The following is a 21,395-nucleotide window of genomic DNA, read 5'->3' as shown; positions in this document are numbered from 1 at the left end:
GGGACTCAAAAAATTCTAAAAAAAGTGAGCTACATGATTATTTTCTCAATATATACAACCAACTACAGATTCCATGTTGAAGAATAGATACACATAACTATTTTTGGCTAAAAGCCAATACCAAGGAATTAGAAGTAATGGTGAAGGATGCATAAATTCTGCCAACAAAAGTTACAAGCAAAACATAACAAGTGAATGAAATAACTAATTCAAGTTCAAAAGCATAGAACGCATATAACAAATCAACTAACGACGTAGCTAAAGACAAATGGCAGGAGTATTACAAAAGTTCTCTTCCAACAACAGTTCTCAACAGTTGAACTTAAAAATGATGTTTGAAGATGGTTTTGAAAGGGCTAAAGCCACATCCAAACATGGCGTAATCATTCAAAGCCAGTTTGGAGGGTATAATAAAAATTGTGTTTAAAAAGGTTAAAACCAAACCTCAAAATGATTATATGAAAATCCAAAATCACTTTCATTAAAACCAGTATTGAGGCAATACCCACCCAATTTCTCTAAAATCCACTCGAGTGTGTCTTAGAAAGAAAAAAAAATAAAAGACAAAACTTCCCATTTATCTGCTAGTCCCGACTCTCATTCGCAAAACAACTGCGAGCACAGAAGAATTGAATTGTGAATTGTTAATCAGGAAAATGATACTTACTCCTGGAGACATGATTGGAACCTACTCTTGGAGACATGATTCACAATCCAAAGCTTGTTTTTCATAAGGTATTTCTATTTTCTTTTGCACTTTACTCTTCTTACTATTATGACGTTCAATTCTTATCGTTATAGTGTGCATATTTGATTGTCGAGTCTTTTACCCCCTAGCATGACTTCAACCATTATGTGATATTGTGTCTGAGAGCTCCAAAATTTATGGTTTTACCTCCACCCGTTCAATTTCTCCTCATAATTCTATTTATTGTATACTATTCTAGGCAGACGAGATGGCTGAGATGTTCAGGCAAAGAATAGCTCAAGCAGAAGCAATGGCTCGTGCAGGCGACCTTCCTGGATTTCAGTCGGAGGTACTTATTAGTTATTTGTTTGTCTTGGATTTTTCAGCTCCAAAAAAGAGGATTGAAACTTTTTGAGCATGATTAGTTTAGTTCCATCTCAATGTTTGAGTGGTTAATGCGATTGACTCAGCTTTGATGGGGTATCGATCTGATTGGACCTACACGTGAGTTGTCTTAAGAGGTTGTAGATCTCACAGCGAAGAGGTATTATATATTGCTTCTCTCAAATTATTAATTCTATAATCAATTTTAAGAGATGATTGTAAATATGTAAAATTAGATTCAAACTAAGTGCAATAACATTTATAAAAAACTGCAAATATAGCAAAATGTAAATCTATCAAATGATAAAAGTCTATCCTAGACCATAATGTCAAAGTCTATCAAATGATAGTATTAGCATAGACAAATGTCTATCACCGTCATATTTTTAAGGAGAAAATTATATAAAAAATGCTCTTATCAAACTATTTATATAAATAATGTTTTTCTTCTTTCAATTTGGTGAGCCTTTACGTTATACTTTTTTTTTTTTCTAATTTCCACATTTGGTAAGTCTTAAAAACTCCCAATTATATTAATGTATGTATCTAGATTTAATTTAATGCGTTTCTTAAATATTATGTAAGGAAGGCAAAGTCATTGCCCATAATTTTTTTAAAAAAATTTGAAGTCTCATTATTAAATGAAACCTTGTTCTTTGCATTTTCAAATGGAAGAATTTTCTTTTAATTTTTTAATTTGAAACCATAACATGCCCCACAACCTAAACGGTTGTCATCGTCTCTGCATTTTGATGCTCTAGTCCTCATGATTCTCTTATTGTTGATTCTGAAATGGTTATTCGAGTACCACTACAAACACTTCGTAGTACAAATATTCGATATGTTCTCCTCGACCGCATTTGTGTACATGCATGTATGAAGCTGATGGATTGATCCCTCAATCATCGTATCCTTGCCAGAAGTTTGACGATGGACCTGCATGTGAATTATAATATCCTGGTCCGAAGTTTAACGATCGACCAACTCCTGATTCATAATATCTCGTACCAGATGTCAACACCATCGTATCATTGGAACTAACATAACAAGTCTCGCTCTATGTTTGTGTCACAGGAGGCATTTCTTCCACGTGCTAGTCAACTTCTTCCAATTCATCAAGCTCTTATACTTGAGCACACCTTTGAACTGACGTAGGTTTAATAGGTACATCGTACATATAGTGTATGTTATCCATGTACCGCTCGTTATCATTACATATACCTAGAACCTGATGTGGATCATATCCAACATCTCAAAGTCTAGTGTTGTTTGATCCCTATGAAATATAAAATAACTTAAAAAATATTCCAAATAAATATATATTAAAAATAATTAGACAATATTTAAATATGTACCAGATGACCCATAATATTTTTGTACCAATAACTGCATTTTTAAGTTACATGTACATCAAATTGGTCAACCAGAGGCCCTATAGAATATGATCTCAATACCTTAGTTTCAAACAAAGGAGGATCTAATTACTGAGAAACAAATCTCTTTATTTCCTGCCCAAAGCTCATCTCTTTATTTCCTGCACAAAGCTCAGCAAGTCCATTGTTGAGAAAGGTGGAATTATTTTCATTTGAGAGGTTTGACGAATCATGAAAGGTTTGATGGATGCTTCTATTATTTTGGCCCCAGAAAGTTCTTCTCAAATATTATGGTTATAGTTACTACCTCAAAGACTTAAAGGACTACTTAGGAAGCATAGGAGCATATATTTTCATCAACAAGCTGCTTGGCTATTTGCTCTCACTTGGTGTTCTCCTCCCAACCATTTTGAAGTCTTTAGTTTGCGATCATTAGTTGTTTTTTGGGCTTCTTGTGCAAAGTTTTTTTTAAAGTTTGCTTTGTTCTTATTTTTCTTTTGTTTTGCTTTTGTTTGTTCAATTCATCTGTTGTTTTGTTTGTTATGATTCTCGTGTACCTTGAATTATGAAGACATTTAATAAAGAGGCTTGTATCTTTTTAATATATATGTACGCGTGTGAATATAATTACTAATGACAAAACTTAGTAATTTCTAAAATTATAACCATGATCAAATCTTGGTTTATTTGATCATTGATGGACCCCAAGTACATGAATTTTCTATTAATAGAAAATGAAGGGCTTATTATTCAACAGAAACGTCAACTATTTTACATTTTGAAGAAACATTCCTTGATATCCATATGCCCACATTATTGAAACCTAGACATTTCCTACCAAGATCCAATTATTCCTTTATCAGTATACGTAAACTCTTGTGTGTCATAGAACTATTTGTAAATTGAATAAGAAAACTTATCTTTCAGCAGAACCCTTCTTCTTAATCTGCTTCCTTATATATGGTACCTGTTACAAAAGACATTATAAACCAATTATAGACACCAATAGACAGCAGCATAATGCACGCAAAAGTGTATTAAATTCCAGCCAAAGTGTAAATATTTGCACATTTCTATGGGTTGATATCAACATAAAAAATTGAAGGGTGAATCGACATTTCTATCATATCACTAAAAAACCATGAATAATGTGAATAATACACATTTAAAAAGCAATAACCTTTTTTGTAAAATTAGGACCTCGATGTTTCTGTCAACATCAGCATTGTAAACTAGCTCTAATTTAGGGTGTTTCAATTCTAAATAAAAACATCCAAGCGTATTACATACCCAAGTGAAATATCCAAAAGCCATTAAGCGCAACCCCATCCACCACCACCAGGAGTTAAAATTTGAAGAATCTCCCCAGCTTTGACTGTTACAGTATTCTTGCCTCCAAGATAAACTCTTCTTCCATCCTTCCTCACCAGAAAATTAGCTCCACGAGCACCGTCTTTTCCTCCTTTCAAACCTCTCGGCGCATGGACACGTCTCTCTGAAAGAATACTCACCACAACTGGTTGCTTGAACTCAATCTCCCTGACGAGCCCATCACCCCCTTTGTAGACTCCACTTCCTCCACTATTCTCTCTCAATGCAAATGTATGTAGAAGGACAGGATATCGCTGCTCGAATATCTCAGGATCCGTCATTCGAGTATTGGTCATATGGCATTGAACTCCACTTGTTCCATGCCAAGAAGGACCAGCTCCACTTCCTCCACCGATTGTTTCATAGTATCCAAATGTATCGTCACCAAAAGTGAGGTTGTTCATACAGCCTTGAGAACAGGCACATGCCTGAAATGCTGTCAGTATGACATCCGTTATTCGTTGAGAAGTGAGAACGTTTCCCCCGACAATCGCAGCCTTCTCACTCGGGGAAAGGAATGACCCTGGTGGAATATATATCTTGACAGGAGCCAAGCAGCCTTGGTTGAGAGGAATATCGACATCCACCATGCACCGGAGGCAATATATAACTGCTGCCGCTGTAACTGCTTCTGGGGCGTTCCAATTGCCATATACTTCTGGACTCGTTCCACTAAAATCAAAATTGGCTTCACCTTTATTAGGATCAATTGTGAGTTTCAAATGAATTGCAGAACCATCATCCATGTAATCCTCTTCTTCAATTACTATGGAGCCTCCTTCCACAGATCTAGCTGAATTAGATGAAACTCTAGAGGCAACAGATTTCAGCATTTCCCTTACTGCTTCTTCAGCATTAAGTTGTACATATGTCATATAAGCCTGAACAATATTTAAACCATATTGCACAATAAGCTCTTTAATTAGTGAAATTCCTCTGTGATTTGCAGCAACCTGTGCATGAAGATCAGATAAATTATCTTGGAGTCTTCGAGTTCCTGGGATGACACCTTCGTCAGAACTAGGGAACTGCAGGAGCTTGATAATTCCTTCCTCTTGAAATATTCCCTTTTCAACAAGCTTGAATGCTTTTATTGCAGCTCCTTCTTCCCAGATGGATTTTGAAAATGGTGGCATGCTTCCTGGAGTTATGCCACCGATCTCTGCATGGTGCCCTCTACTTGCAACAAAGAATATCAATTTTCCATTATCAAATACTGGTGTGATGACTGTTATATCAGGAAGATGACTACCTCCAGCACATGGGTGATTTGTGACCAATACATCTCCCTCATTCAAATTGTCACCCCAGTAGTCAATTTGCCATCGAACCGTACTGGACATTGCTCCTAAGTGCACAGGTACATGGGGAGCATTGGCAACTAATCCTCCATCAGGACCAAAGAGGGCACAAGAGAAATCTAGACGTTCCTTGATGTTTGTTGATATAGAAGTTCTCTGTAGCGTCCTTCCCATTTGTTCAGCTATACCCATAAACCGGTGATTGAAAATCGATAGTTGGACGACGTCAGCAACCTTTTCTGATACTTTTTCTGTGCAGAAGGTTGAATCTATTTCAATTTTGATGTTTCCATATTTAGTTACAGTAGCTTTGCAGCTAGGTTCGACAATCACTGTACTGTTCCCATTCATAATGATAGCAGGCCCTGGGATGATATGACCAAATCCTAGATTGTCAAGCTTGAGTAAAGGTGTATCCTGCCATCCATTTCCAAAGCAGACCCTGTAGTGACCTTCAATTTTAGGGTCACCTGAAAATCCTTCAAAAGCTCGTGGCTTCAATACATTTGTAACTCCTACACCACGAACTCTTATATCGCATATAAGAATATTCCTATTCTGTAACTTAAACCCATACTCCTGTTGGAAAAGCTTCTCAAACTCAGCTGCAAAGTCGAATTCTACTCCATTATCCGCTCTTTGGCCCTTTACCATAATGGCAGTGTCTGTACCATCATACCTCAAATTCAAATATGTTTCAGTTTTAATACTTCCCTCTCTAAATCCTTGGCTCTGTAGCTTATGCTTTACTTGCTTAAGTAAACTTGCCTCTCTTCGAGAGACCTCCAGGAAAGACTCGGAACAATACACAGCCGAGTACGGCTCCTGTTCTTCTTCAACAACATCTGCTAGTCCCATACCATAAGCACTTAAGATCCCACAAAATCTATGAATAAATATCTCTTTCATACCCAATAACCTGGCAATAGCACATGCATGTTGAGGTCCAGCACCTCCAAAGCAAGCGAGAGCATGGTTTTTTGTCTCATGGCCCTTCATCTCAGTCAGTTGTCGGATTGGGCGGCACATAGTTTCATTCGCAACATTTACAAAACCCAAAGCAATCTGCTCTATTGTCATAGGCTTTGAGGATGGATCTTGGTTTTTTCTGTAAGAATTGATTTCTGTTGCAAGTTTCTCAAACTCTCCTCTTGTGGCTTCAATATCTAGAGGTTGATCTTCGTTGGGACCAAAGATGGAAGGGAAGAAATCAGGGATAACAAACCCTAAAACTAGATTTGCATCAGTAACAGCTAGCTCACCTCCTTTTCTATAACAAACTGGACCAGGGTGTGCACCCACTGATTCAGGTCCCACGCGGAAAGCTCCAAATTGAAATTTCAATTTTGACCCACCACCAGCTGCCACAGTGTTGATATCAAGCTGAGGAGCTTGAATTATTGCACCAGCAATCTGGGTTTCCAGAACCTGTTCATAACTTCCAGCATAGCGACTAACATCAGTTGATGTACCACCCATGTCAAACCCAATGAGAGGCTTCGTGGTCTCAAGCTCGAAAAGTGTTTGCGAGTAACCAACAACTCCACCAGCAGGACCAGATAAAACTGCCTTGTGGCCTGAAAACCTACTTTCAGGTGCAAGTCCTCCATCTGATTGCATAAATAGCACATTAACCTTCCCACTGCTCTTATCAAATTTGGACATGAATCCAGATAAGTACTCTTTGATGACTGGAGTCAAATACGCATCCACACTGGCTGTAAGACCACGTGGCACAGCTCGAACCATAGGGGTCAAAGCTGAGGACAAAGAAACATGTTTGAAGCCCATACTCAGAGCTAATTTCTCCAGAGCCAATTCATGTTGTGGGTAAGTGTATGAATGCATTAAGACAACTGCCAAACAGCCGATTCCTCTTTGCAGGAGATCCTTAAGTAACGGTTTTAAAGCTTCTTCATTCAGAGTCTTCACAATGCGAATAAGCTCGCCAGAAACTCCTTTTACATATGTAGAAGAATCTTGATTACCATCTCCCTTGCCATGAATGAGTTCGACTCGCTCATCTACTTCTACGACGTCCTCGTAAAGATTTGACGGTTTTGAGACAGTTAGGTCAAAAATATCCGGGCGGGCCTGGTTCCCAATCTGAAGCAAATCTCTAAAACCTTTAGTAACACATAGAGCAATTCTTTCTCCTTTTCTCTCAAGAAGTGCATTAGTTGCCACAGTTGTTCCCATCCGTATCCACTCTATGTTTTGAGTAGGTATTTTTGACGTCCTCGGGATTTTCTTGCCAGTATATTCTTCAAGTATCCTCCGAATTCCTTCAACCGGAGCATCATCATAATTCGACGGATCAACAGATAAAAGTTTTAAAACTTTACCATCTGGACGGCCAGGAATTTCAGCATAGACATCAGTGAATGTGCCTCCTCTATCAATACAAAATCGGAGTTTCTCTTCATTGTTACTTCCCATCGATGACGCCTGAAGACAGAAACAACATAAATTAGATACCAAATCTCAAGAGCAGATTACACACTTCAACAACTAAAAAACGAGCATGACAAGGCATGTTTTATTTAATCATCGACAATGAAAGTCACATCAGCAAATTTTTTTTAAAAAAAAAAGTCTCCCTCAACCGGACAAGAACTCCATACCACCACATCTTCCGACCTTCGAAATGCATCAGCAATAGAGTTTATGTAAAGAAGCAGAATGTCAACAGATACAGAGAGATCAAACAAGCAATCAACATGAAAGTAAAAAGACGGGTGAATATCAAAATATGAAATCGAGGAGTTTTCAAGTCCGCATTGATGAACCCACACACAAATCATAAATAGAGAAGGCCTAATCGTAAAAGAAACCTACTCGAATTCAAAGACTCACTTGTTCGATACCCTTGATGTCTCGGAAACTAATAAGCCCTACGGAGTCACGGAGTGGACTACGCACAACCTTTTCCGCCTTCAAGACTTCATTTAAAAGAAGTAGATATGAATGAAGGAGAAAGATAGCGCAGGAAATAATTTAAAATATTTGCATTTATTTTACGAATCGACGCGTCAACTTTTATCTTTTTAATATTACAAATTTGCCCTCGTTTTTTCAACGTGACAACAACATCAATTAATTCTTTTTAAATGCTTAAAAGTTCATAAAGATAGCATAAGAGTAGTTGTTGGACGTCGGACCTTTTAATCTCTTTATCCATTTTTATGCCATACATGTCATTGTTTTGTTAGAGTGCTATACTATATATATTATAATCCAATTATCATGAAAAAAAACATGGAACGATTTGTTCGTATGGTCTTCATTTATGAAAAATGATCTAGTTCTTAAGAGTCAATGAAAAGTAGCATTTTGCTTATATCAGCACCTTGAACTTGTCTATGAAAACCATTTACGCATTTGATTTTTAATATTCGCTGCTCAATGTTCGATATTTGATGTTATATGCTCTATGTTTTATATCATATGCTCCGTTTATATATTAGATACTAGATATATTAGATCCTCGATATTTGATACTAGTTGTTCGATGTTTGATGATCAATAATACTTGATGCTCTACGTTTCATTATGTTGTATATGTTTATCATTCGATATTCGATTCTTAAAGAAACAACGCTAAAAAATGGGGAAAAAAACTCAAGAAAAAATGCATGGAAATATAAAAACGAAAGAAAAAATGAAAAAGAAAACACACACAAAGAAAAGAAAACAGAAGAAGAAGAAAGGAATAAAAAAGAACAAAAAAAAAATGCATTAGCTATTTATTTGATATAAGCTAAAAAAGAAAACACACACACAAAAGTTATTGTCTTTAAAGATTTGAACTTTTACAAAAATGGTTTAATTGAAAATAGTTTTTACACTAATGTCATTAGCTATTTACTATTAAACCTTTCTACTCATACATTTCATCTCTCCTAAAATCTTTCCTCTCCTCTCTCTCCCTATGTGTAAACCATTTTTCAACTCTTTCCAAAAAAAAAAAATCTTCTTTCGTCTTCATTTCCTCCCTTCTTCCACTTCCCATTTCTCAAACTCTCATTTTTCTGGCTGAGTTGTAGTTGAGGTGAATATATACTTGTCATTTGAATAATTTAATATCGATACTTTTTAACTATTTGAGTATATTTCAAATATATTTTTTTGTATGTTTCGTTTGTTGATTAAAACATTTGCAAATATATAATGCAATGATCAAGATAACCATGAATCTAGTGGTGAAACCAGCAGTATTTGAGTACATATCAAATATATTTACCATGTATTGGCCGTTAGAGCATTTTAAATAAACAATGAAATATATCACAAAATATACAAAAGGATCATCTTCCAACCTTAGTTAACCTAATATATAAAGCTAACACATCTTCCAAACCTTCCAAATGTAGAAAAGCTCAACAAAAAGATCAAACCAGCAATCAAATATGCTTTTTTATGTCAAAATAATAATAATAAATTATGTACTTTAGACCAAAGATTTAGATTCCTCACCTCTCTCTCCATATATTTTGAATACAACGAAGAATTATGACAAATTAACATTCTAATAATTGTGAATCCAACAAAATAATCTCAACAATTTCAAAATCCTTCCAACACTAGAAATGGGAGAAAGAAATACATGCATTTTTCAATTTCTTTTATTACTTAAAACAATTGAGTTTTTTAACGACATGTAGGAAAATTAAACTTCTAAATTCGAGATAAAAACACAAAATCTACATAAAAATACACTATAGATACTATATAATTAAGTATTAGATCCATTCCCCACCCGTACAACACAAGTAATAGTCTGTTTATCCTACTAATTCGCACTTAAACATCTTTAGAGAAAAAAAAAACGTCTTTAATCTCGGAAGTGAGACCAATGGTATTGCTATTCATATGAATATGTCAGCATTTGTATTAAGAGATCTGCAAGGTTTTTTTCTTTTTCTTTTTTCGTTTTTTCCACCAAAATACTTTTACATTTCTCCATTTATGCATGTCATCCATGTGCCCGAATCATGCTAATCTTCTTTGTATCATTCTAATTTTATCGGATGTTTCCGAAGGCTAAACTTTTACATATATGCACTGTACAGAAATTCCTAGGATTTTTTCATAGTAATGACAATGAGATCCACATGAAAATTTCTCAAACGGAAGTTGGGAGAGGTTAACAGAGGCTAGCAAAATGCTTAAACGGGGAAGAAGGCGATGAGACAATAGCAGCAACAGCTAGCTTCCTTGCTTGCTGCTTTTCTTTCCCTTTTTCTGCTTCTGCTTTAACTGAGTAAGACCAGCCGCGGTAACTCGGGCATTCCCGATGATGGCGGCGACAAGCTCTGGATCTGTGCATGCTTTGATCAGTTCTTTCTCTCTTGTTGTTGCTTCAGGCATATGTGTGAACAGGTTCAAGGCAGTTTTTGCAGCTAGAAACAAGTGAACAAAGAGGAAGGTTATGTAATGGAATCACAAGAAATTGGAATGTCATTGGCTCATAGAGGTTCCGTTAAATTATATGTTTGGTTATTTTCACTTTCATGTTCGAATCTATTTAGTCCTTGAACCGTAAAAAATGTCTAATAAGTAAAGTTTTTTCTTTCAATTTTTCTCCGATAGGTCTCTAAATTTCCATTTTTATGTCTAATACATCTTCAGAAATCTACAAGACATGAATTGAGAGTTCAAGACTTCATTATACATAAAATCTAATTATATATCTAATAGACCATATAATTTTTAAATTTTCAAATATCTCAACAATTATTAAATACAAAATTAAAATGGAAAGTTATGTGACCTATTAACATTATCTTTCTAAAATTGAAGAATTTATTATAAACAAATTTGAAAATCCTAGCATATTTGTTAACTATTTGGTTTTCGATTTTTGAAAATTAAGCCTATCAACACAACTTCCATCCATTGGTTTTTATGCTTTATTGTCAACGTTTTAAGAGTATCTTTTTCAAAATCAAAGACAAACTTTGAAAATCTTGTTCTTGTTTTTAAAAGTCGACTAAGAATGGAAAATACAAAAACATGAGTAAGGAATTGTGAGAAAATAAAGTCAAATTCTGAAGCCTACAAACCAAATGGTTAGAGCCCTAAAGGATTTATTAGACATTTTTTAAAGGTTGGAGACTAAATAGACATAAACTTAAAACTTCAATTTAACCTAAAGGTTCTATTTTATCTATAAATACGGTATTAGTAATGAAGACTAAAGCTAGTTTACCTTTCCCTTTCTTGAGAGGTCCTGGGACAATCTTGACATGGTATTTGTAAGATTGCACTGCATTGTACGGACCACAGACTGGCACAGCATACAAAAGAATGTCCGTAGCCAAAGGATTTCCAGTCAAGTAATCCACGTCATTCAGTTTTTCTCGCTCTTCTTCGCCTATTTCATGAATATCATCCTCTTCCATTGTTATTTTGTCCAATTCAGCATCATTATCCAAGACAACATGGCGATCATCTTGAGTTGCACCATTTGAGTGGTTATGTGAAAGATTATCGGGATGTTCTGGGCAATCTCGAGACAAATGACCCGGCTTTTTACATTTATAGCATATCTTTGAAGCTTCTTCAGCACCTGTCATAGAAAAGACAACTCTACGTATTCAGAGAGAAACACTCTACAATATCTTTCCTCTGAAAGTATTGATACTAATAAATGACGTCAATATATATAACCACTAATATCATGATTTATCAATGATTCAATAAGAACCATTGTCTAAGTTCATCTACCGGGGAAAAATGAAAGTCCAAAATGTTGAATTGAATCATACGACTGTTTCATTTTAGACAAGCAATTCATTGATAGTATGGAAACTAAAGGCCACCTCAAACTCATTTTTTTTCCTTGAAGATGTACAAGCATAAAGCTTGAGGCATTATGAGGTACATAAATCTCCATATGGCCATTTAATTAGAAACCACAAGAATGATCTGCGTTAGGGGGTGCTATAGAATTCAAATGGACAAAGGAAGAGTGCATAGTGTATGAATGTGACTACTCAGACTCCACATAATCCATTCAGACCAGAATTCTGGTGACTTATTTCTCAATATATCCATTAAGGAAATCATCCGTCCAATTGCAGTTGGAATGCTTGAAAGAGAAGCTTGAGCAAGAGTTAAGCGGCCTCCTTTAGTAGGACACAGTTTTCCATCACTTATCAAACTTTTGGGTCCTTGACATTGTTTAACAAATCTCCTTTTGGAAATAACCACATTGTCCAACCCATAGAAAGTATCTTTCAAGGGCCATTTATAGTCCAGACATCCTCTTCAAAAAGATAAGGAAAATGATAGATCCCCAACCCCTATAATACATCAGTACAGCCATAGAGGAAAGAAACAGATAACAAACAGTCAGATAAATAGTTAGGCTGTTATAGAAATCTGTTACAGAAACAGTTAGAAAGTTAGTTAGCAGAAAAGTATAAATAACACATGAATACGAGAGATTCGATATGAGAAATTTCATGAGAGAAAGTTCCTTTGTTCATTCTTGAAAGATAGAATTGCAAGGAAGTGAGTTCAATATTGTAATTCATTTGTTACTATCGATAAAGCAAGATTACCAATTGCTTTATAAGAGAGGGTCCCATCAGAAAAGGTTTTCAAATACCCACTGTTAAGACTTTCTCTTGGGAAAATAATAAAGGAGATCAAAGAGATTCTCCAGCAGTCCAGCTCTTGAGTCTTAACATCCAAATGAAACACATTTTACCTTACGTATAATTTTTTTCCCACCTCTAACATCTGCATTTAGATATTTTGCTTGTAACTTCTCAAAGATCCTGCTCGTCTACCACACTTGGGGGCTCTGTTGATAATGTTTCAACAGAAAGTACATCTTATTGTAATTTTCAGGTGTGTAAATAATTTCAGTTTGTGAGATTTTTTGTTTATAGAAAGACTTCAGCTTGCTCAAATATCGATGAGAAGTTCATATTTCTTAGAGGGTTTAGATAGCCTAGCTACACTATCAATTGGACCAATTCATACGAAAACTAATAACTTTACAACATTTGATATGGCAAGTTTAACAAGACATTAAATATCTAAGAAAGTTCCACGAAGTTTGAACTCGTGATCTCAAGAGCAATACTCGGCTATTCCTTTTGACAATGCCTATCCAGTTGTTAATTTCAATTTTCAATCTTCCATTTGATTTTCCAGATAAATGTCAAGATGCAGTGACCAGTAGAACATCGTGGAACAGGATCCAACATCGATTTTTGTTTTCTAGAAACAGCCTCTAACATTGATACTTGGTAACTGTAAACTAAATGGTCACCGTTTTAAAGTAGTGGAAACCAAGAATATTTACCTCCATCAGGTTTCTTCACTTCAGAAGTTGGTTCCTTCAGATTTTGTCTCCCTTCATTTTTCGGTAGCTTACCTGAGGACTGTAAACCAAAAATATTATCAGTAATGGAGTATTAGATCAACAATCGAAAGTCTCTAGGGTTGTTTTCAAATATAAAAAAATGAGCCAACTTATTTAAAAAGATACCAAAACAAACACTGATTGATTGATAGAGGCAGTTTGCTATATTTGAAAATATTTCCAGCAGTTTTTGTCGTTTAAAACAATTGCCCAAGTTTTATTATTATCAAAAATCAAGAATAAATAAATTATTATTATTTTATTAACTTAAAATAAATTATTTATTAAAAAAACTTATTTTTATACACTTCCATCATTTTCATGCGAGAGATGCATTTACATTTTTAAGTCTGGTAGGATACTTATTAGAGACATTTTAGTCACTCGTCAGAGTTTCTAAGAAACAAATTTGAGTGAAGGCCGTTGTAAACATAGGTAATTTATATCTGTGGATGGGAATTGGGATTAAAGGTACGAAGAATTAGACAAATACTCCAGGTAGAGGAAAGACGAACTTTTTTCTCTACTCTATAATCTTTTCCTTCTCTCAGTACATAAATAAATACAGTTCCTATCAAATTATCTAACTAGATCAAGGGTTCCATGCGAGCATATCCGTTGATAAATTCATAACCTTATGGATGAAGAAACTTAATTTGGAATGTCATATTTTTTCCTCATTTTGTAATTTTTCGATCGGTGCCAAGGGATCTATGCATACACTTCAGAAAGTTGGAGCTCTAAGTTATAGAAAACATCATTTACAGCCAACAAATTCACAATGGTAGAGTACAAGAGAAATAAACCAGCGTCACAATGCAAAGCCGAGAAGCACAGACAATCGTTGAACACAGATGTAACACTCATTTGGACATATGTTGGTATAATTGTACAAGAAAAAAAAAGATAGACATGCAGAGCAGACATTCACACAAAATGAACAATTTGTTTATGGATATCGGGCTGTCACAGTTGTGGGATCTTTCAATGAGGAAATATATTGCTGTGAGGCAAACAGAAGCGTGAACTGAATTTCTCACCAATTCAGACTAAAAAGGAAAAAAAAACGAATGAAACCCAATTTTAATTGAAATATTCAACAATTTGAGATTAAAGTTAATGCTTACAGCCAATAAAGCCATGCGGATGCTTCTTTCTTCTTCATCTTGATCGGCATATTTTTCTTTCATTTTCTTGAGTTTACCCCTCTGACCACGGCTAATTTTCACAGAACCCGACTTTGGATTATTAACCTTGTTCTGAGGAAGATTCAACGGAACATCAATATCTCTTGGTTGTTCACTTTCCTGCTTGATACTGCTCTCTGTAGAACTGCTATTCTGACCTTTCTTAAGTTTTCTTCTTTCAGCTTTTGAGATGTAGGGTTTCTCTCTCCCTGTAGCATTTTTATCATCTAGACGGGGTTCATCAACCGAATCAACCTTAGAAGTCTCTAATATATAATTTTTGCTAGATGCAGTTGCAGATCCAAGCTCAAGAGCTTTATCAATGAGATCCTCAAGTTGTGGTGTGACAAGGGAAACATTATCTCTAACATCAGGTTGTGTATCCTTATTGACACCATTCAATGTCATTATATTTTCAATGGGAATTTCAAGTGATTCTGTGCCTTCAGGTCCAGATATAGCTGGTATAGATGAATTTGCAGATGTATTGGATACTTCTTCTGATTCCCTCTTCTCGTATTCAGTATCAGATTCTTCATTAAGAGGTTCATTTTCTTCAACACCATTCACTCCATCCTCCTCACCTCTTACCCTTCTTTCATTTAAATGTGAACCTAAGGAGCTCTCATCCAAGCGAAACAACAATCCAAAACCCATGATAAGAGGATGTGGGGGAAGAAAATTCTTCTTTCCTCTAATCATAAAACTCCCAACTGTAAGATATTCCCCCGTAGGCGCCGTTTTACTAACCTGGTGAGGATAAACCCACCAGGCACTAGTGACTATCTTTGAATCCCATGCCTGGCTGTGACAAACCTTTTACAAAAGGGAGAAAAAAAAATAATGATTCACCATTTAACTGAATCTAAGTTAGTCTCACTAGGGATACCTTACCGTAAAACATCCTGCTTGGTTGAGCGTGAGCGGAGGCACTAGTTGTTCAGGCTTGTGATTCTTAATCACAGTGCTAGAAGCTCCGTGCAACTCAGCATGGACATACCTATGAAATAACGGAACAGCATCACAAGCAGAAGCCTTTATTTTCTTAGAGATGAACATTTCATTGAAAAGATAAAATAAGGGGAGGCCCCAAACACCAATAGGCGATTACAAAAAGGGTAAACCTAGACTCTAACCCATTATCGTTATTACGAAACCTAATGTTATGCGCAAAACATGAATGTTGAGTAACTGCATCTCACTAGGGATGGCTGAATATAAGTAGCTTTAGAGCCTTACTAACACTAACAGCTTTACAGCAATTACACAGCAACATAGTCAAAACAGTTTATTCGTTTGAGTTTGAGTGTGGAGCAATTATGAACGTCAAGAAAATTACTCACAAATCTCCCTTTGACATGTAACGTTTGACTATCATCTCATTTTGTTGAGCATCACGACCACTGATGACCAAATAATTCTCACTGCTGATGAACCAATTAAATTTCTCGAACCAATGAACTTTGCGCATATGGGATATCGTGGCAACTGTTTTTTCCTGCACATTTAAATTTAAAACTTAAAAAGAATTGACTATTACAGAATTAGCATAAGAGAATGCCATAATTAATCCCTGTAATTTAACATGATTGCTCATTTAAAAAAAACATGATTTTTATATTCTCATCCACATAGTTCGATGTGTAACAAGTTTTTCTTTTTCTCTTTTCTTACCTTCTTATGAAATGGAGAGAGTCATACACTTTTATGTCTAAAAAATGCATCCCTCTAAAGTAACATGGAAGCAAACACACCGGCTACAAGCATTTAGATGCAAAATGAATACGAGAGTTCTATTTTGCAGATCATTTTTCATATTATAGATGGTCTACCTGTACTCATAGATAATGGCCTAATTAAATACTATAGACAAATACGCACATGGAATTAAAGTACATCTGAAAAAAAATAATGAACAGAAGTTACACGTCCAATTTTGTAAAATAATAAATTCCTTTACATAGTCTATTAAATAATAAATGTTTGTCAGTCAAATAACCAGATACAATAAATTATACTCATATGAACATAGAACAACAGATACCAAACAGTGGAAGATCGAATGACATGAAACGTAATCAAGATCCATTTATATGGCTATTGCTTGTATTAACTTGTAAAACAATTTCAAGCCTTCAACCAGAAGTAAAACCTAAAATGCTGGCAAGACTATCATCAAGTGGGTTAACATCAAATTGCTAAAAGTTTAGTTGGTTCTCGCCTCAAATAGATCATATTTTCAGAGTCCAAACCAGATATGACAAATTTTAAGACTACAAGATAACCGTTGGTTCAATGGTCAAGCATCTAGTGTGATAACACTATCATGCCTGTTTATAAACCAAAAATACAATAAATTGTACGCAATCACCACTATATGAGGGGGGAAATACCACCATCATAATGCTACCTGGGAAAGTTGAAGACGAGTTTTTCTTTCAGCAGCTTTGAAAGCTTTTTCATGTGCAGTGATTGTTTTCTCCTGTTTGCTCTCTTGTTTTTTCTTAAGTTCATACCATCGCCGAGCATTGGCATGAGCTGAAAGTGATATATCCACCTCTACCTAAGAAAGATTATGAAATGTGAAAATTTAAAAGGATTCCAAAACGCACATAGATAAAACACATCAAAAGCATCTAAGACAAATAAATAATAGTGATAACGATGCAAGAAGTAAAAAGGGTAATAGTAGGTATAATAAAATATAATGAAGTAGTTTGATTATAACCCTTCTTCAATACATCAAGGAATCAGAACCATCCAAAGAGGACAATTATTTTATTGCATCAGTCAAAGTTCATATAGCAAATGCATATAGGAAGCCTTAGCCATAACTACAATATGATATTCACCTTATCAACCGGTTGTGTCTTTTCATCATCATCCATTTCATCAAGATTGTTGCTCAGCAGCAAAGTCATGCAATTCCTTTCAAGATTAAGTTTGTCAATAAGACCAGCTACTGGATTTCCAGATTTCTTTTCTTCCTTCACCATTCGTGCAAGATCCTCCCAACTCATGCCTTTAGCAAGAGCAACACGGACAGCTAATATAACAGCATCTACATCTTCTAAATTGTATTCAATTAATTCTGCCATTTTGACAGAATGATCAACTTCTTGTTTTAACAACTCTACACGGTTTCCCTACACAAGCAATTGAGAGATATCAATACACACTGAAAGCTTGAATAATCCTTTTGTCCTCATAAGAAACTATTTCATTAATAAATAGAATGAAATGCTCAAAAGAGTATAACACCCTGCATTAAAAAGGGTCATCAAAATGTCTTTGAATCAGCACAAAAATAAATAAAACCAACAATTATAAAGGCTTGAAGCGCAGCAGTGCACAAAAAGCAAAATTCTCTCAAAGGTCTTTCGGCCTCTAGAAAAAATTCTTTAGTTTCTCTCTAACCATAAAAAACAAAGAAAATGCTCAAGAAGGAATCTGAAATCCATGGGTAATACACTTTAAAATATCAACCATGATTACAATTGTTTTCTTCAATACATGATGAACACTGTAGAATCTAGAAATGTATTAAGGTGCAGTTGTTAAGTACTCAAATTCACTGGACACACCTGATCTATACGTATTTTATTAAGTTTCTGGGTTGCAGAGCTCTCCTTGGCCTTTTGTTGCTGTTCTGACCTTTGACTCTCAATTTTACTATAGAATTCATCCAAAGCTGCATCAAATGTCTCAAACTTTGTATACTTTCTAGACATGAATTGGTTTAATAAAATTGGGCAGAACTCATCGTAGATCTGCAATTAAAACGAAAAAGGAAAGAAAATCCTGCGAATGAGAATAGCAAGCAACTGTACAATCTTATATATAGGCATGGCACTTTTGTCCACTAATGTAGGGACAGGATAACAATTTTTCAGCTTAAAGCAGATCAAGGAAAATGCTACCTCGCTAGCAGTTGCAGCCTCAGATTCTTCTTTTTTAACATCTTTCTTCTGCATCAAAATGTAACCCTCAGGAACTCTAGTACCAAATATTACATCCTCTAGCCAATCCTCAAAATTTGCAACAGCTTGCATTAAGCGATCAAGACTATTATCATCAAGTTTTTTATCATTACAAAGTTTCATATTTGGAATCAGACCGGCATTTAATATAATATGCTCAGATAGTGCAGTTCCATATCCCAGGGCCTCCCCAAGAACAGCTTTCAGAGTAGACTGTTTGGATCGATTACCATCGCCCTGAGCTTTACTTGAGATAGAAATTTTTGAGACTTTTTGGTTACCAGCCTGTTGCTTCGGAGGATCTGTTTCATTATTCTCATTCCCTGTAAGATTAACTACATTGTCACTAAGAGTGAGTGCTTCCTGCAATTTTGCGGCTGTCGTCCTCTCAAACACTCGAGAAATTTCAGTCGGATATCGATGCCGTGACATGATTGCTACCCCCTTATTATCATCCCTGAAAATGATGTTTTCACAATTGATGAGATAAAAATTCATCGAAGAACTTTGTTGCCCATTGGAAGGTGGAAGTACAAGGCATTGATGGGATTTTTTTTATACATTGACAGTAGTTTTTTTTACATTCACAGTAGTTTTCTTTTGTCATTTTTTTTATTTAAGTAGAAAACAATTTCATTGATGGGATAAGCCAAAACCCAAGCTAAGGAAGATTAAAAAATTAAAAACTCTTTGACCGTACAAAGTGCAATTCAAGAGATAAGTAATAGGCATCTAAACATATACAATCAATAACCAAGACACAGGTCCATCAGGAAATTAGGAGAAAAACCAAAAACGAAAAAAAGCAGGTTGGGGATAAATTCATAGCAAGTATAGAATACGGGCAAGGTAATTTATCTCCATACTTATGCCGCTGCATATGTATCATCAATTCATCATGCATGCCTGTGCATGCTAAGTAAAGAGACGAGACAAGAAATTAGCTTTACAAACCTGTGTGATCTCAGAAGAGTTAAGACCATAAATTCAGAATCCGTAAGAAGGATATTACCCTGGGCATACAGCTCCAGGATAACATAGTGTGCACTAGCACCTAGCCCAAACTGAAATAGGATTATCTGAAAGGACATAGGAACTCCAAGAATGAGGCCTGTAATGAATAAAGATATGTGAAGAAGAATTAAACCAAACAAAAGAAAACGTACTCTATCATATCCAAGTTGCCGCACATCCTCGAGTCTTCTTGTGCGTATATGTTTTCTTAGTTTGAGAGTGAACCCAGATGGAGTATTGCTTTTGTCTCTACAATGGAAAAAAATTTAATCCGTTATCGACTTTTTCCCGCCACCATCCTCCAACATTTCTTCCAAATACATTCCAAGTATAAATAACAATACGCAACCATGCCATACCGAACATATTCAGTCGTATGCAACCTAACTCCACTTTCCATCAACAGCAACACCTTCTCACTCTCACCCGATTCAGTAACTCCACTACTGTTCATAAGCTTGAACATATACGTCTTCAAAAACCAATACATTGGAGAAGATGACAGAGAAAGAGAAAAACTGTTATTACGTAATCTCAATATTAGATAACAAAACTGAAATCTAACAAGTGTACTCCCCATCAAACAACAACAACAACATTTAACAATTCAACCAAACATACATTCCGATCAAATTCAATAAAGCAGCTTCACTAATATGTTGTACAGTCCGAAATGAAACGATGATTGATTGGGGCACTAAAAAGAAGAGGGAATAAAAAGAAAAACCTTGGGTGAGAGATCATAGACATTGGCGCATCGCATGCCTATTAATCTTTTGAGGCATTTCACCTCGGCGGCGACATCGGCGGTGTTCATCCGTACCTTCACCATGATTAATGTTGTTGAAGAAGCTTGGATTGTTTGTATTTAATCTTGTGGGATTCTGCGAGCGAAACGGAATTGGGAATTGGGAATTGGAAGAAGAGAGAAACTGAATGGAAGAGAAAGAGTTCTTTTCGATTGAGTAATGGAAGAACTAAGCTAATAAGGCGCCTTCACCTTCTTCTCCCTTCGACCTGCACCCGACCTTCGGTTGCTGACTTTTCTTTGACCATTTTGTCCTCATTTTCGTTTTTGTTTGTTGTTTTTAAAAAATAGTTCCATTATAATAAATGAGTTTGTGTCTAAAATAAATTGCTAAAAATTTGACGCTATCTAAAATATTTTTATTTTTAAGTTAGAGAAATTATTAGAAGTAGAAAAAAAAAAGATGAAACTAATTACCCAAAAACAAAAAAAAATAAATTTTACCATTTTTTAAACAATTTCGTTTCTTTTGTATAATTGAAAATAGACACAAGTTCGGTTGTAGATAAACTATAAATACTTTATTATATTCAGGGAACAAATACCATGTCTAAAAATAGACATAATTATAATGTAATTTTTATCATTTGATTTACACTTAGGAGAATATTATCCAACTTTTGAATTGTTTATAAAGTTTGATAAACAGTGACGATTAAAATCCTAAATTTTTACAAATTATAGGACTAACTTTGTTATTGAACCAATATTTAAATATTGTTACTAATATATTTTCACTGTGAAAATATTAGGTTAACGTTCAATAATTTTATGAAATTTAATTTTAAGATTTATTGAACAAAAAATTTGATAAATTTATGAAAATCCAATTTAGCTCAAATTTTAAGATTTATTAAAAAAAAATTGAAAGTGTGATTTACTCAACGTTTTAACAACAATTCCATTTGA

At 35.0% G+C, this 21,395-nt stretch overlaps 2 protein-coding genes, 1 long non-coding RNA gene and 1 other non-coding gene across 6 annotated transcripts; 1 reads left to right on the top strand and 3 right to left on the bottom strand.

Annotated features, from left to right (window-relative positions):
- LOC127151746 (uncharacterized) lies at window positions 1–1,283 on the top strand. 2 transcript variants are annotated; one of them, XR_007824925.1, is made up of 3 exons: window positions 1–735; window positions 948–1,037; window positions 1,159–1,283. It is a non-coding gene; the product is annotated as an uncharacterized LOC127151746 (long non-coding RNA). The 2 variants fall into 2 exon arrangements; XR_007824924.1 differs by having other exon boundaries at window positions 948–1,283.
- Window positions 1,284–3,154: 1,871 nt separating this feature from the next.
- On the bottom strand, window positions 3,155–8,130 carry LOC103497767 (5-oxoprolinase 1). 2 transcript variants are annotated; one of them, XM_008460094.3, is made up of 3 exons: window positions 7,974–8,130; window positions 3,736–7,565; window positions 3,155–3,412 (listed from the first exon to the last, which is right to left on the bottom strand). In XM_008460094.3, exon 2 carries the CDS (start codon window positions 7,554–7,556, stop codon window positions 3,759–3,761), a length of 3,798 nt encoding a protein of 1,265 aa, XP_008458316.2. In that variant the 5' UTR covers window positions 7,557–7,565; window positions 7,974–8,130; the 3' UTR covers window positions 3,155–3,412; window positions 3,736–3,758. The 2 variants fall into 2 exon arrangements, with proteins under 2 accessions (XP_008458316.2, XP_050947886.1); XM_051091929.1 differs by having other exon boundaries at window positions 7,956–8,103.
- Window positions 8,131–9,984: 1,854 nt separating this feature from the next.
- On the bottom strand, window positions 9,985–20,781 carry LOC103497766 (uncharacterized). Its single transcript, XM_051091928.1, has 15 exons — window positions 20,679–20,781; window positions 20,406–20,562; window positions 20,038–20,150; window positions 19,831–19,927; window positions 19,619–19,743; window positions 18,605–19,121; window positions 18,269–18,454; window positions 17,537–17,830; window positions 17,095–17,247; window positions 16,028–16,182; window positions 15,579–15,684; window positions 14,625–15,500; window positions 13,438–13,516; window positions 11,329–11,688; window positions 9,985–10,519 (listed from the first exon to the last, which is right to left on the bottom strand). The coding sequence occupies exons 2-15, from the start codon at window positions 20,508–20,510 to the stop codon at window positions 10,326–10,328; spliced, it is 3,360 nt and encodes a 1,119-aa protein (XP_050947885.1). The 5' UTR covers window positions 20,511–20,562; window positions 20,679–20,781; the 3' UTR covers window positions 9,985–10,325.
- Window positions 10,061–10,166, bottom strand: LOC127144106 (U6 spliceosomal RNA). Its single transcript, XR_007815727.1, has one exon. It is a non-coding gene; the product is annotated as a U6 spliceosomal RNA (small nuclear RNA).
- Window positions 20,782–21,395: the final 614 nt, after the last annotated feature.

Source organism: Cucumis melo, chromosome 11 (genome assembly GCF_025177605.1).
Source record: "Cucumis melo cultivar AY chromosome 11, USDA_Cmelo_AY_1.0, whole genome shotgun sequence".
Classification (NCBI taxonomy): domain Eukaryota; kingdom Viridiplantae; phylum Streptophyta; class Magnoliopsida; order Cucurbitales; family Cucurbitaceae; genus Cucumis; species Cucumis melo.
The sequence above is the reverse complement of the archived record's forward strand: the minus strand, read 5'-3'. Positions and strand labels throughout refer to the sequence as shown.

Bases quoted from the DNA above. Each gene is read 5' to 3' on its own strand.
- LOC103497766 (XM_051091928.1), bottom strand. From the start codon at position 20,510: ATGGTGAAGGTACGGATGAACACCGCCGATGTCGCCGCCGAGGTGAAA. The intron at 20,151-20,405 runs GTTTTTCTTTTT...TGGTTTTTGAAG, and splicing joins TCTATGATCTCTCACCCAAG to ACGTATATGTTCAAGCTTAT. The intron at 17,831-18,268 runs GTGTGTCCAGTG...TTGCTTGTGTAG, and splicing joins ATAAAATACGTATAGATCAG to GGAAACCGTGTAGAGTTGTT.
- LOC103497767 (XM_008460094.3), bottom strand. From the start codon at position 7,556: ATGGGAAGTAACAATGAAGAGAAACTCCGATTTTGTATTGATAGAGGA.